The sequence below is a fragment of the Manis pentadactyla genome, chromosome 14, assembly GCF_030020395.1.
Source record: "Manis pentadactyla isolate mManPen7 chromosome 14, mManPen7.hap1, whole genome shotgun sequence".
In the NCBI taxonomy this organism is placed as follows: Eukaryota; Metazoa; Chordata; class Mammalia; order Pholidota; family Manidae; genus Manis; species Manis pentadactyla.
The window spans coordinates 794,746-807,434 of record NC_080032.1 but is presented as its reverse complement, the minus strand read 5'-3'; the positions used below and the strand labels follow the sequence as shown (position 1 = coordinate 807,434).

The 12,689-nt window shown below is 61.9% G+C and overlaps 1 protein-coding gene across 1 annotated transcript; it reads right to left on the bottom strand.

Annotated features, from left to right (window-relative positions):
- Positions 1–1,628: 1,628 nt before the first annotated feature.
- Positions 1,629–12,086, bottom strand: CST7 (cystatin F). The gene is made up of 4 exons (XM_036908698.2): positions 11,808–12,086; positions 3,465–3,637; positions 2,862–2,978; positions 1,629–2,253 (listed from the first exon to the last, which is right to left on the bottom strand). The coding sequence occupies exons 1-4, from the start codon at positions 11,953–11,955 to the stop codon at positions 2,176–2,178; spliced, it is 516 nt and encodes a 171-aa protein (XP_036764593.2). The 5' UTR covers positions 11,956–12,086; the 3' UTR covers positions 1,629–2,175.
- Between the last annotated feature and the right edge of the window lie 603 nt (positions 12,087–12,689).

The window sequence follows — 12,689 nt, the reverse complement described above, 5'->3', positions numbered from 1 at the left end:
TCAAGAGGAGCAGAGAGTCCTCAGCAGTTCAGATGGTCAGGGTGCCCCTACGCCAGCCGTGGGCTTTTGAGAGCCAACATGGCCTCATACTGGCCCACTGGCCCAGCCCCTTTCTTTCTCGTGGCACCGTGGCGGGTTTAAGAGCTATTTAAGGACAAGCATTTTCTTCTGTGAGGTATAGTACACAAAACATGGAGAAAAGAAAACGGCGGGTGTGTGATAGTGCAGAGCCCCTTTCCACCCCCTGAGGGCCCCACATGGGGCAGCTCTGTGGGAGCCTGAGGCTGGGCCACGTGGCCAGCAGGCTTCCATGGTGGCTGGTTTGCCTTCATTAGGAGGTCTCTCTGCTTACCTCATAGGAGGCGCAAATACCGGGCCCCAAATGAGGTCCTGAGGACCCCCTGGGTGTAGGGTCAGCACCGAGGGCTTGGAGGTTAGGATTTGAGGCTTCCTTCTCCAAGGAGGGAACGTTGGCCGTGGCTGCTGGCTGGGCAAAGGGGGAAATTCATGTGCGCCTCAGCGCTGGGGTGCCGTGAGCCCGCTGTCCCCCTCACCTGTGTGTGCACACCTCACCTTCTGCCAGGGGAGGCAGGTGGGGTGGAATCTGGAGGCCTAAGTGAGTTTTGGGAGAGGCCTGGCCTCTGTGTGCTCTGGTCTCTACTTACGTGTCAGTGCGGGCAGACTGGGGGCTCCGGGCACAGGATCCCCCTTCATTTGCTGCTCATCCTGTGTGAGTCACATCAGGCCAGGGAGCTGTCCTGAGGCCTGTCTGATTCCGAAGAAGCTCTGTGACTTCTGCCATCCCGTTAATGTAAGGGTGTCAACAGTGCTGGGGGAGTGTGTTTATTTTCTGAAATGATTGCCTTCAGAGTCATTGAATAAATAAAGTTGGCACCAGTGCCCCTGCGTCAGAGGACCGGGAGACTGTCAAGGCAGCAGAGTGAGGATCTGGACTCACCACCAGAGGGCGCCGGGCGGTACCTCACCTGGTTGGCAGCGGCCAAGCTCACCACTGCGGGACCTGCCGCACACTTAATGCGTTGGTTTCCTGTGAGTTAGCAAGGCTGCACTTTTTGAAGGTAACAGCGTATTTTGTACTGATCTGTAGTCTGAAGAGGAACCGGTGGGGAAGAAGCCCAACGTGAGGGGCCCTGTGTTCGGACCTGGCTTCCCCGTGTGGGGCGTCTGGGGCCTCTGGCCTCCAGGGAAGCCTCGGGCTCCTGGCCGCCTGCCGGCTCCGGGGCGTTTCTGTGGTCCAGCCTGGCACTACTGCCAGCACAAGCTGCAGCCCTGGGTCTTGTGGGGGTCACATCTTAGGATGCCATGCAGCACGGGCACCCCTAGCCTCGGTTTCCCTTTCCCGGGAGGTCCCAGTGCTTGTCCTGCCCCTCCCCTCCACAAGCTGCGCATAAGCTGAGCCTCAGAAGCAGCAGCGAGCATGTGGGTGGAGGGCCCCCAGTCAGGAGAAGCAGAGCAGCAGGTGGGCGCCTGCGGGCGGTGCCGCCTACCCTGCGGGTCCGCCGTGTGGCCAGACGCCGGTCTTCACTCTGGTGTAGCTAGCTGCTAGCGGCTGGGAAAGCCCCCGAGGGGCTTTCTGGGAGCGACTTAGACTTGTCAGACCACCCGATGGTGGAGCGCCCACAGGGCTCACCTCACCTCTTGACTCTCCCTTATCAGGTAAAGCAACAGCCATGGCTTTGAGACGGCTGGTTCTTAATGTATTTACTCATGACTTCATTCACCCACAAAAGGTCAAGATGCCCGACGGTGGGCTGGGGCCGCTGCCTCGTGCGGGAACCACTTCACACAAAAGATGCATCTCTGGCCTTCTGTGGGCGAGCCTGGGACCTCGGGGTGATCGGGTGGGTGGGGGCCCCTTAGTGGGGCCCGAATAATACCCGTCAGAGGACTCAGTCCCTCATGTTCAGACCGAGTTGTGGCGCACAGCACTGGTACAAGCAGCTAAGTCCAGAAGAAAGTGCAACATAGTGCATGTTACCATGGGCAGTGCCTGCCACCCCGGCTGCTCTGTCACGGACCCATGGGCACCTCCGTCTTGCAACCTGGGGAAGGCCCCGGGGGTCTGTGACAGCAGGGAGCAGGGCCATGACTGAGGGCAACAAACGGCACAGGAGCTGTGGATCGGCACAGATCGTCACTGGTGGTCTGGGTGCATCAGTGACAGAGGAGAACTGGCACCTCGCACTTCTGCAGCCAGGGGACGACCCAGACTTCGGAGTAGCAGCTCAGAGTCTGAAACAAAGAGGGGCTCACTGGGGAGGCTCCTGAGGGCCACAGAGGCCACCCGCCTGCATGGGCTGCCCTCAGGCTGCAAGGTGCCCAGAGCTGCTGCCTGTGGGGCTGTGTCTGCATGTGTTTATATGTATATGTGCATGTATGTGCAGGCATGTGCCTGCATGTATGTGTACGTGTGTGTGCACATGTGTTTTCCTTATGGGGAATTCTTCCCCTGCCCTGAGTTTTTTATTTTGGAAAATTTCAAATCTACAGAAAAGCTGAGAGAATGGTTTGGTAATATATACTTTTGGCCTTTATTTGCAAATTCTTAAATCTTGCTACATTGCTGTCTGCCTGCATGTGTATGTGTACATATATAGTTTCTGAGTTGTTGGGAATCTCTGTTTGCCTCTCGGGGAGTGAGGGAGTGGAGGGTGGGTGGTGGAGGGCCTCTCTGTGTCTGTGGGCACCACCTGGACATGGGGAGGCCCGGCCGATTCGGGGGATCTGGGACCTTTGGGCAGAGAGGTGATGAAGGTGGTGGTCCCTGGGGCCTGGAGAGCGGGCAGGGTGGGGACAGAGCCTGGGCTGCAGGGGCAGGCGGGGGACTAGCCGTTGCTTACCCGCTGCAGGGTGTGGTTGGTCTGAAAGTTGCAGCTGTCCAGACTGGGGTGCTTGGTTTTCTTGCAAGTAGTCCTGCCAATCTCCAAGCTCAGCACGTATTTCAAGCCGTTCACTATCTAAGGAGAGCAAAGGGCCAGGCCTGTGTTAACTGGGTCCAGGATGGGGCATGAAGACAGGTGGAAAAGATGCCCAGTGTCCCCTGGAAACGGGAGTGAGTGGCGGGGCGGGACTGTCTGGGACTTGGCAGAGGTGCCCTGGGACCCACCCGCCTGCCCGTCCTGCCCCTCATCTAATTCTTGCCCACGGCAGTGCTCCATCCTGGGCGAGGCTGCGGTGCGTCCCATCCTGGGACATCTTCCTGCCCAGAGCTCCGCATCCGGAGGACCACCAGCCCTGGCGGGGCTGCCCCAGCACCTTCACCACCCTGCCCACCCCACTCTGTACCGTTACCCAGCTCTGGGCCAGCCCGCATGGCTTCAATGAGCGGCTCAGGGCCTTTTGCTCTGCCCGGGGGGCCTGGGCTATGTGTGACTGCCGCTAGCTGGGTGGGGGTTCTCTGTGGGGCGCTAGGAGCCTAGCCCCCAGGGGTCCCCGACCCTCACCTGGACCAGGGCCCTGCTGACGCGGGACTCCCTGAACAGAAAGACGTCATTGCTGCAGTTGTTGAACTTCTCGGCACTGTGTCTGGCCGCCCTGTGGACTCCGGGGTCATTGGTCTCTATTGCTTTGGGAAAGCCTGGCTTCACACTCGAGTTGAGGATCTGGGAGCAAAAGTCTGAGAAGCAGAGAACAGACATCACTGTGGTGGGCAGGGCCTTGGGCTTGGGTGCCACGTCTCAGCCCTCCGTTCTCTCTGCTCCCAGTGTGGCCCAGAACCATCCACCTTCCTCTCACCCCTGCCCCTGCCCACCCACCCTCCCCTTATAGTACAGGTGTTGTGACCTCTGGTTCCTTCCTGCTCGGAGCTGAGGATCAGATGCAGTGGGTGGGACAATGATGAATAAGATAGAGTCCTGTTCCCCGTCCCTGACCACACAGCCTCTTCCAGAACCCAGCATGTATGACAAAAAACCTGAAACCGACCCTGGGTGGCAGGGCCTCTGAACAGGAAGCAGCCTTGGGGCATTAGGAGAAGTCACTGCAGTTGGCCTTTGAGGTCAGCATCTGGCCGCAGCCCCCAGCTTGTCCCTGGGGAGGTGGCCAAAGGCCCGTCCTGCCTTCTCCCTGTAAGGAGGCTGCTGCCAGCCTGCCCCTCAGCAACTGGTCAGAATCTGCCTGCTTCCAGGTTCTGGGACAGTCCGCCTGGGGGCCCTGCTCCCGGGGGCCCCTCCTTGTGCCGAGCCCCTGGTGCCCCTCATGTGCTGCGTCCCTCTGCACCGTTGGGTTCAAGTCTGAGGATGGGGGCCGGGCCTGGGCGACCACGTCCCCCCAGTGCCACTGCGCAGCTGGTACATGGTGAAGGGCGGGTGGAACAGGGTTTCTTCCATCTGTCCCACCCTTCCTGTGCCGGGAGGCCCATGTTTGGATGACCGAGGGGGGAGGCAACAGGAGGGGCGTCCCCCTGTGTCTGACAGGCCAGGCAGACCCCTGTCCTCTGCTCCAGGCCCCCTCTGCGGGCAGACCGCAGAGGCAGAGCCTGGGCTGATGCGGGGCCCTGGCTTGGGAGCCCAACTCGGGCCTCGCCCTCTCGCTCACGCGTGCTGGCCGCCCAGGCCGTGCAGAGGCTTCTGCGGGGGGAGCTCGTGGTCCATGAACAGCCAGGCAAGGAAGATGTGCAGCAGACAGGCGCCGTGCAGGGTCTGTGCTGGGCAGGGTTCAGATGCCCCCCGTGCATCCAGACCGGCGCCTGGGTGCCAGTGGTGGGCCATGGGGCTCGGGGCCAGCGTGGCTGGTGAGGAGACAAGGCCCGTGTGCTAAGTCAGGGTATGAACTTGGGATTTGATTGTAAAGAAAATAAGAATAAAGAAGCCCCATGGGCTCCAGAGCAACGAGGGAACGGTGGCGAATGTAGGTTTCTCTGTTCATCAGTTGTTCTATGGTGGACGTAGACTACTTGTACATTAAAGTAACAACAAATTAAAAGTTTCCGGGGAAAATCTAAAGCAACTGGGTGGTGGGAGTGATAAGAAGAGGGTTTTCAGGTTTGTAAGTGGCTTCTCTTCATTAGGACCTCCCCCCAGATTTTCCTGAAATATTAGCGTGCGGGAGATGGGCAGCTGGCCCATAGGGGGCGCCAGCCATGCCGGCTGTTTTATTCCATGAGCTGAAGTGATGTAGTGTGGGTTCAGCTCCTCAGCAGCATGGCCAGCTCACATGCTCACGGCCATACATGGCTGTGGCTGCCTCCTGGCCGGTGTGGACGGGAGCGTCGTGTCCTTGTGTGGGGTCCCACCAGACCGTGCCGCTCAGGGGCTTGTGCTGTGTTCCCCGGCGTGGCCTCCGGAGGGCCTGTGGTGCACAGTCGGCACTCAGCCGGGGAAGTGGGTTTCGACGTGACTGGGAGTGTGGAGAGGCGGGAGGCCAGTGCTGGCCTGTGGACCCCGGCCTCCTCGGGGACAAACTGGCCGAGACTGGAGACCCAGCGGTGCCTGGGCTGCAGACGCCCGCCATCTGAGAAGGCAGCTGCAGCGAGGGACGCCGGGAGGTGAGATGCCTGCTGTCTCCTGGGCTGGGAAGAGATCGAAGCTTCAGGGGGGAAGCAGCAGCATGGACTGGACAGAGCCTGGGGCTGTAACGGAAGCGTTCTTCTGGAGCTGGCCACGCTGCCCCACGGGGTCCACGGAGCCCCCCTCATGGGCGCTGACAGATGGGGGTTCCTTGCTCTGGGATGTGGGAGCCAGGCCCTGAACTGTGTGGGGCTCCACCATGTGAGCCTGCTCTGGCTGGTCGGCAGGGTGCCCAAGAGCCCTGGGGGACGGAGCCCTCGGGGGAGGAGGGGGAGACACCGTACAGGGAGACAGCGGCCTGAAACAGACCGTCCACGAGGCCCCAGCTGTGGTGAAAGCGCCCAGGGGACCGGCCTAGGGTAACAGAGGGGAAGAGGGGCCGGAAGCTCAGCTCAGTGAGGGTCCTGGCCACGGTGTCGGGGACCTTATCTGCTTAGAGTGAGGGTCCAGAGGAGGCCATCGCTTCCTCCCAGCGAGGTCTGCACGAAGCCCACGCTGAAGCCCAGCCATCTGACGTGAGCCCACACGGCTCCCACCGAGTGTGAGAACTGGGACGCAGGCCTCGGCCAGCCCATCTCCTGCCCGCTGAGGGAGGTGCCTGGGCAGAGCGCTGTGGCCAGCACATGTTTAGGGCCCCGGACGTGTACCACCGTCTGCAGAGGGCTGGCACATCTGCGGGTGTGAGCTTCCCCATAGCTTTTCCTCCCTCAGGTGCCCCCTGTGGCGATCCGGCCCTCCTAGGACACTCCCGAAGGAGCGGGGCTGGAGCTGCACGCGGGTTTCTGGAGCCAGGAGCAAGGAAAGCTGCTTCTGTTCGTTCCTCCAGCACCAGCGGTGGGCACCGCCCCAGGTGGGCCCGCGTAGCACCTCTGCTGTGGGTGAGGGGCCGGGCCAAGGGCTGCTCTTCATGAACCTGGACGTGACACAGGCAGCCGAGAGTAGCTTCAGTTTCAACAAAAAACTCTTGGGAAACAGCTTGCTTTCTTCTCAGGGCTGTGGTGTAAAGAGCAGAGAAAGGAAGAAGCAACCTTTGTGCAAGCCAGGAGTCTGGCATGTGTGCTGCCGGACGCCCGGGCCTTCTGCTTCGTGGGGTCTATGGGTCTACCTACATTTTGTCTCTGTAAAAAGTACATTTACGGCTTTTTCTGATTATATAAGCTTACCTATTTTTGGTTGGAAATTTGAAAAATACAGCAACAAAAAATTAGAAATCACTCTCAATTATCTCAAAGGTAGCTACTTTTAACTTTTAAAAAAAGTATGAATTTTGCTTGAATTTAACAGGAATAAAAAAATGAAGTGAAAGTAGATGAGGCCGAACACCAGGTGAATGTCCCTTCCAGACAGATGACGTCAGTTCCTAAGTGTTTTCAGTAAAGTCACAAAAAGGTTATGAAAAATATTGAAGTGGACTTATTTTTAACTATGTGTTTCCTAAAACTTAGGCTTCACGTTAGTAAGGCTTCATCCCAGTTGTCTTAAACAAACACTAAAAGCTCCATTTTAATGGGAAAATAGTTGAGAAGTCAAGCCTATTTTGAGTTGATTCTTCAAGAGAAATCAACAAGGAAGCGGATCCTGACGAGCAAACGTCCCCGTGCCTCCCCGGGGAGGAAGGCACCTGGGGAGGCTGTACCCCGCCCCGGAGCCTCGGGCTGCCCTCTGGTCGGGGCCTGGGGCTGCCGCGCTGGAGTCGGGGCAGGGCAGTCCATGTGCTCTGCGGTCTCCTCTTCTCCCACCTCTGCAGGCTGGCAGGGTATCTCGATGCCACAGGCGAGGAGACCGGGGCCTCAGGGGGTGCAGGGCGTATTTAAACCGGGTCTGACTAATTCTAAAAACCATGCTCTTTACCTCACTCAGGAAGTACTCCTGGGAGGTGCTATGGAGACGTCAAGATGCTTCACATTGGGGGCCCCCCACCGGCCAGGGCAGGTTCCAGGAGGTGACGGGAACCTGGCATGGAAAGGGCCTGGGGGAGGCAGGCTGGGAGCAGGAGCCTCAAGACTGTGGACATGATGGAGGAGGCGGTGGAGGCCTGAGTGTGAGGCGGCACCGACAGGGCCCGGCTGGAGCTGGGTGTGGGGGTGAGCAGAGGGGGCTGTGTCTAATGCTGCCGGCATGGTGACGCGAGGCTGACGTGAGCTGATAGGACAGTTGGTGGAGGAGCAGGTTCCTGAGAAGTGGAGCCTTCTCCGTAGAAACAGCTGGGATGGGCGCAGGCCAGGCTCCGAGGAAGAGCAACGCCCCCAGATGAGGCGACTCCCTGTTGCTCCCTGGCACACCCCAGGCCGCCTCCCCTGAGCGCAGAGAGCAGGCAGCCCCACCGGATGCAACCCTGGGCACAGCCCCCCAATGCCAGGGGCATGGAGGGCCCCAGACCAGTGAGGATGGAGGCGGGCGGACCCACACGGGCCGGACTGGCAGCGTGTACCAGGAAAAGGCACGCGGGATGGCTCCCAGGGCAGGCCCTGCCACACCGGCCGGAGGATGACCTCACAGGACCTCCTGCCTGCTTGTGGAGAGAAATGGCTCTTCTGCTGGTCGCGACAGGAGTGACTCGGATGGCAGGAGATTGGGGGCCGGGGACTCGGAAGGAAGGTTATGGTGGTGGCGGCCCTGTGACTAAGGGCCACTCCCAGGGGATGTGGATGCAAAAGGCCGGAGGACTTGCAGGGACCGCTGAGCTCCAGCCCTGGGGCATCCGGACTCCAGCTCGCTGAGAGCTGGTGCCCACTCAGTGCACATCACTGTCCTCAGACAGCGGGCTGGGAGGCTGGCACTAGGGCGGGAACGGCGGCAGGAGTCAGCTCCTGGGGCCTGGAGGCGGAACCTGCCCGCCGCTGGCCCTGGGCAGCTGGCCGGCCTCAGGAAGCAGGACCCAGAGGGCCCTGCAGGCGCCTCGGCTGTCCGGCTGCACCATTGGGCTCCCTGGCTGTCCTCTCTGTAAAGTCCCCCTCGCCCTTTTCCAGCACCCACGGTGCACGGAAGTCTAGGAGTCTCGCCTCCCCTATCAGAGTGGGAGGCAGAGCTTCGAGGAAGCCTTCTGGTGATTCTTGCTTAAAAATAATTACTACTCCCTGTAGGTCTCAGCCGATTCCTACTCCAGCACCCTGGCCTGCTCCCACGGCCACCCCCACGTTGCCAGAACCAACACAAACCCGATTTACTGGACCTGCCTACAGGCCTCCCTGAGCGGGGCTTCATTTACAGGCCCACCAGTGCGTGCAGGGGCTCATGGGAACACCCAGCTTTAAGTCTCCTGAGGTGCTGGACAACCACTTCCTGACCACAGTTGGCAAGAGAATCCAGCAGTGGATGTTCTGGTAAACACCCCTTTGCTGAAGAACTAAGGCGTGCTGGACACGTGTCCCCGTGGAGGGCAGGGGGCCTGGGACCTGCCGTGTGTCCAGGAGATGACCCGCCCGTATGCCCCTCCCCAGTCGGCTGCCCTGGGGGTCCCAGGGAGGGGGCTGGAGTTCCTTGACATGGAAGGGACAGAGGGAGTGCCCAGGGGAGGCCAAGACTCCCCGCCGCCACTCTGTGTGTTCCCCTGCGTGCGCCAGGGCGGTGGCGGGAGCTCAGCTGGGAGCTGCTCCCAGGAAGGGGGCCAGGGTGCCCAGGAGCCAAACGCAGACATCCCTGCTGGAGCCCCCGCCCCATGTCACATGGGGTCGTGTCCTGGGCAGCTGCCTGAAACGCACTCTTGGGCTTCCGCCCAGCGTCACTGAGCCCCAGCGGAGGAGCCCCATCTGTGCCCCGCTCCTGGAGCTCGCAGTCCGGAGGTCTGTGCCTCAGGGCCGGGGGTGCTGGCGTCCACTCTGCCCACCTGGCGACATCACCCTGAGCCCTGCTCCCCTCTGCTCCTCTTGTGGGGGCGGGGTTCAGTGAGTCTGGGCCGGTGCAGTGAACTCCAGGGAGCCACGCCCCTGGCTGTGTTCTGGGGGCTCCAAGTAAGTCCACCCTCCTGAGGGCACGCGTTTCCCTGGGTGCTGTTCAGTCCTGGCCCCGACCCACCGACATGTCCAGAGTTTGAATCCCAGCTCTGCCTCTTATAGGCTGTGCAGTCTGGGCAAGTGGCTTCATCTCTCTGAGCCCCCGCGTCCTCATCATAGAATGGGGCTGAGGGTGGCACTGGCCTCACAGGGTAGTGGTGAGGAGATATGAAGCTCTTACGGGAAGCAGTGTGGCTGCAGTGGGGGTTGCTAAGGCCAAACAGGAGTCCCCCACTGGAAAGAAGAGACCCCAGAGAGCAGAGGGTGAGTGGGGCCACAGGGCCCTGCTGAGCTGTGGCTGCCCCAGGAGAGGCAGGCGCCCCTGGACCCGCCGCCAGCACCCGAGGACGTTGCCTTGGTGTGTGTGGGGGACAGTGATGGCTGCTGGGAACCAGAAGCCGGGCCACTGCGAGCTCGGCTGGGGGTGCGCTGGGGAGCAGAGGGTGCCGTGCAGCCTGGTGGGGCCTCCCAGGGGAGGCGCTGGGGTGAGAAAGAAGGCCGTTCAGTTCCAGCCACAGGCCAAAGGGCCGAGCAAGCCAAGGAGCCATTTCCCAGGTCCTGTGGGCCTAGGTTGGCGCAGCACAGGGTGGGGCACGGAAGGCCCTGTGCGTGGGGCACTGCCCACGGGGTCCCTGTGTGCCCTGCCTCCTCATGGAAGGCTCTGGAATGCACTCTAAGAGGAGGCCAGGGAGAGGTGTGGAGCCGCAGTGGGTGCAGCTTGGGGCTGGGCTGAGGTCTGTCCGTTCAGCCCCCGCAGTGAGGCGCCTCCAAACAACGCCTCCAGGCTCAGGTGGGTGTGGTGGGGGCTATGGCCGTCAGCATGCCAGACCCAGCGAGGCGCGCTGTCCGCACACGGTCAAGCCTATGCAAGGACCCAGGGGATGCACCTGCTCACCCACCTCACAGACGGTAAGCCTGGGGTTTGGGGAGGCTCCAGGTGCCACGGCCAGGCCCTCTGTCTGGCGACAGACAGTGAGCAGGTGTGACGGAGACCGGCCGGCCCAGGGGGCCCTCAGCAGGAGAGGCCTGTCTCTCCTCCTCGCGGAGCAGGCGCAGCTCTGAAGGGCCAGGCCCTGGGGAGGGCTTGCCCAGCGTCCGGCAGCAGCGGAGGCCAGGATGCCCTGCCAGCAGGAGGGCGCCGGCGATTGCCCGGTGCCTCCCGTCTCGGGAGCCCCCTCAGCCCAGTACTGTCCCTGCTTCGTTAGGTGAGGGAGCCGAGGCAGGCGGAGGGTCTTGGGAGAGTAACCGGCAAGTAGCCGTGAGTGACCAGATCCCAGCACAGTGAGGGCGGCCGCCCAGCCCCTCTAGCCAGCCCTCCACTGATGCTGTGGGAAGGAGGAGTGGGCACCTCCGGTCTGAACGCCCGGCTCTTCCCTGCCTTGTGCCATCAGAAGGGAAGTAGGGGGCACAGGAAGAAACGTCGCCCAATTGGGACAGGGCCCAGAGAGGCCTCTGTGGGGCCTGGGAGGGTCCAGGTCTCACGGCGTGGGGGCGGGAGGGGGCAGCATGTCCCATCCCCCTGCACCCAAGGGTGGCACCTGAGATGGTCCCATGGCCTGAGGCAGTGTCACCATGAGGGGTGTGAGCCCGCCATCCCCTGAGAGGCTGTGGGGCTGTTTCTCTGTCTCTGGTCCTGTCCCTCTGTCTCTGGTCCTGTCCAAACGCCCTCCACTCGGTCACCTGTGCCCAGACTCCAGACCCCTTCACAGAGGGCAGCGGGCAGGGGCTACGTGACTTCAGTGGGTCCCTCCAGCCTCTGGTGCCAGCTACCTCACTGGTTAAGTGGCGGCGGGGGGCTCTAAGTGCCCACCAGGGTCCACGGCCTGTGGGCCACGCTGGGAGGGCACGGCTGCCCCTGTCTGGCTGTGCGACCTGGGCAGGTCCCCTAACCCCACCGAGCCTCCATTTCCTGGCCTCTGTGTCTCCTGCCTCCCTTCCCCCAGCGCTGGTGTGGCTGGAAGGATGAAGGTGCCCAAGTGCCGACTGCTAGGGTCACTGGAAGCAAGTCACAGGACAGCCGCCCACAGGAAGGGCGAGGGGCCAGGTGGAAACGGCCTGAGGGCGGCGCATCCCCGAGCCCTGAGCCCAGTGCCCGCGGGCCCCGTGGGGCCTCCCTCGGGCAGCGGGGTCTCAGGCCATGTACAGATTCCGGGGGTGGGGGCGCACGAGATACTTCCCTCGTCCCCAGCATCTGCAGACCCCCTTCCCTGAGGCCTGCACAGGCAGCCACAGCCTAGGCCGGAGCCCCCGTACCCCGCAGCCATGCCGCCCAGGGCCCCCGTCTTACCTCGCTCAGGAGCCCCGCTGGTGCTCAGGCCGCGGCTGCAGAGGGCGAGGCAGCAGAGGGCGAGCAGAGCCCCCCTGCCCACCCTGTGAGTGCCCGCCGTCCCGGGGCTGCTGCGGGGGGCGGCCCGGGCGGTTTCTTGCTGAATCATTTTGACCAGAAGCACTTCACCTCCACATTTGTCAGCTACAAAGTCAACCGCTTCCTTTATACAAACAGCGGTTAGTTGCAAGGGGGGAGGAAGAGAAGTGGGACTGTGACCAAGACCTTTGCCCCTTCTGCCCCGGAAAGGCACACGCGCAAGAGGTGTTGCGCGCAAAAAACTAGCAGGGATTTTCCGAAGCAGAACCAGCTGGTTTCCTTCTCCAGCGCCCGGGACCCCAGCACTGAGTGGCCCCTGCCGAGGGGAGGGCGGCTGGTGTGAGCGTGCGTCGCCCCCGGAGGCGGGCAGGGAAATGGGTGCAGACTGAGGCACCAGGGGGATGGGCGTTGTCGGGGTGCCGCTGCCTCTTCCCATTTTGTGGCGCCGTCTCCTCAAGCTGCCTGGAGTACTTCGGCGGCGTAATGATGTTCTCTGCGGAAATGGATTCTGGTGGAGAAAAGGGCATTTTCAGCCCAGTTTGTGAGGCCGCCGGGGCTCGCTGGCTGCTGCGGGCCACAGAGGGGGCTGCGTGCCGCTCAGCCCGGGAGGTGGCCTTCTGCTGCTGGCCGCGAACTCAGCCTGCCCGGGTCACCCTGGACATAAACGGTGCCCTCCTGCTTTTTCCAGGTCTGAAACCGCAGCTTCTCTTTTGCCAGTTCGTCCCTTCTTCCACCCTCGAGACCAAGGGCCCCTGAAGGCCTGAGGACAGTGAAAGTATCTGCCTGCCCAGCCTGGGGCTTGCC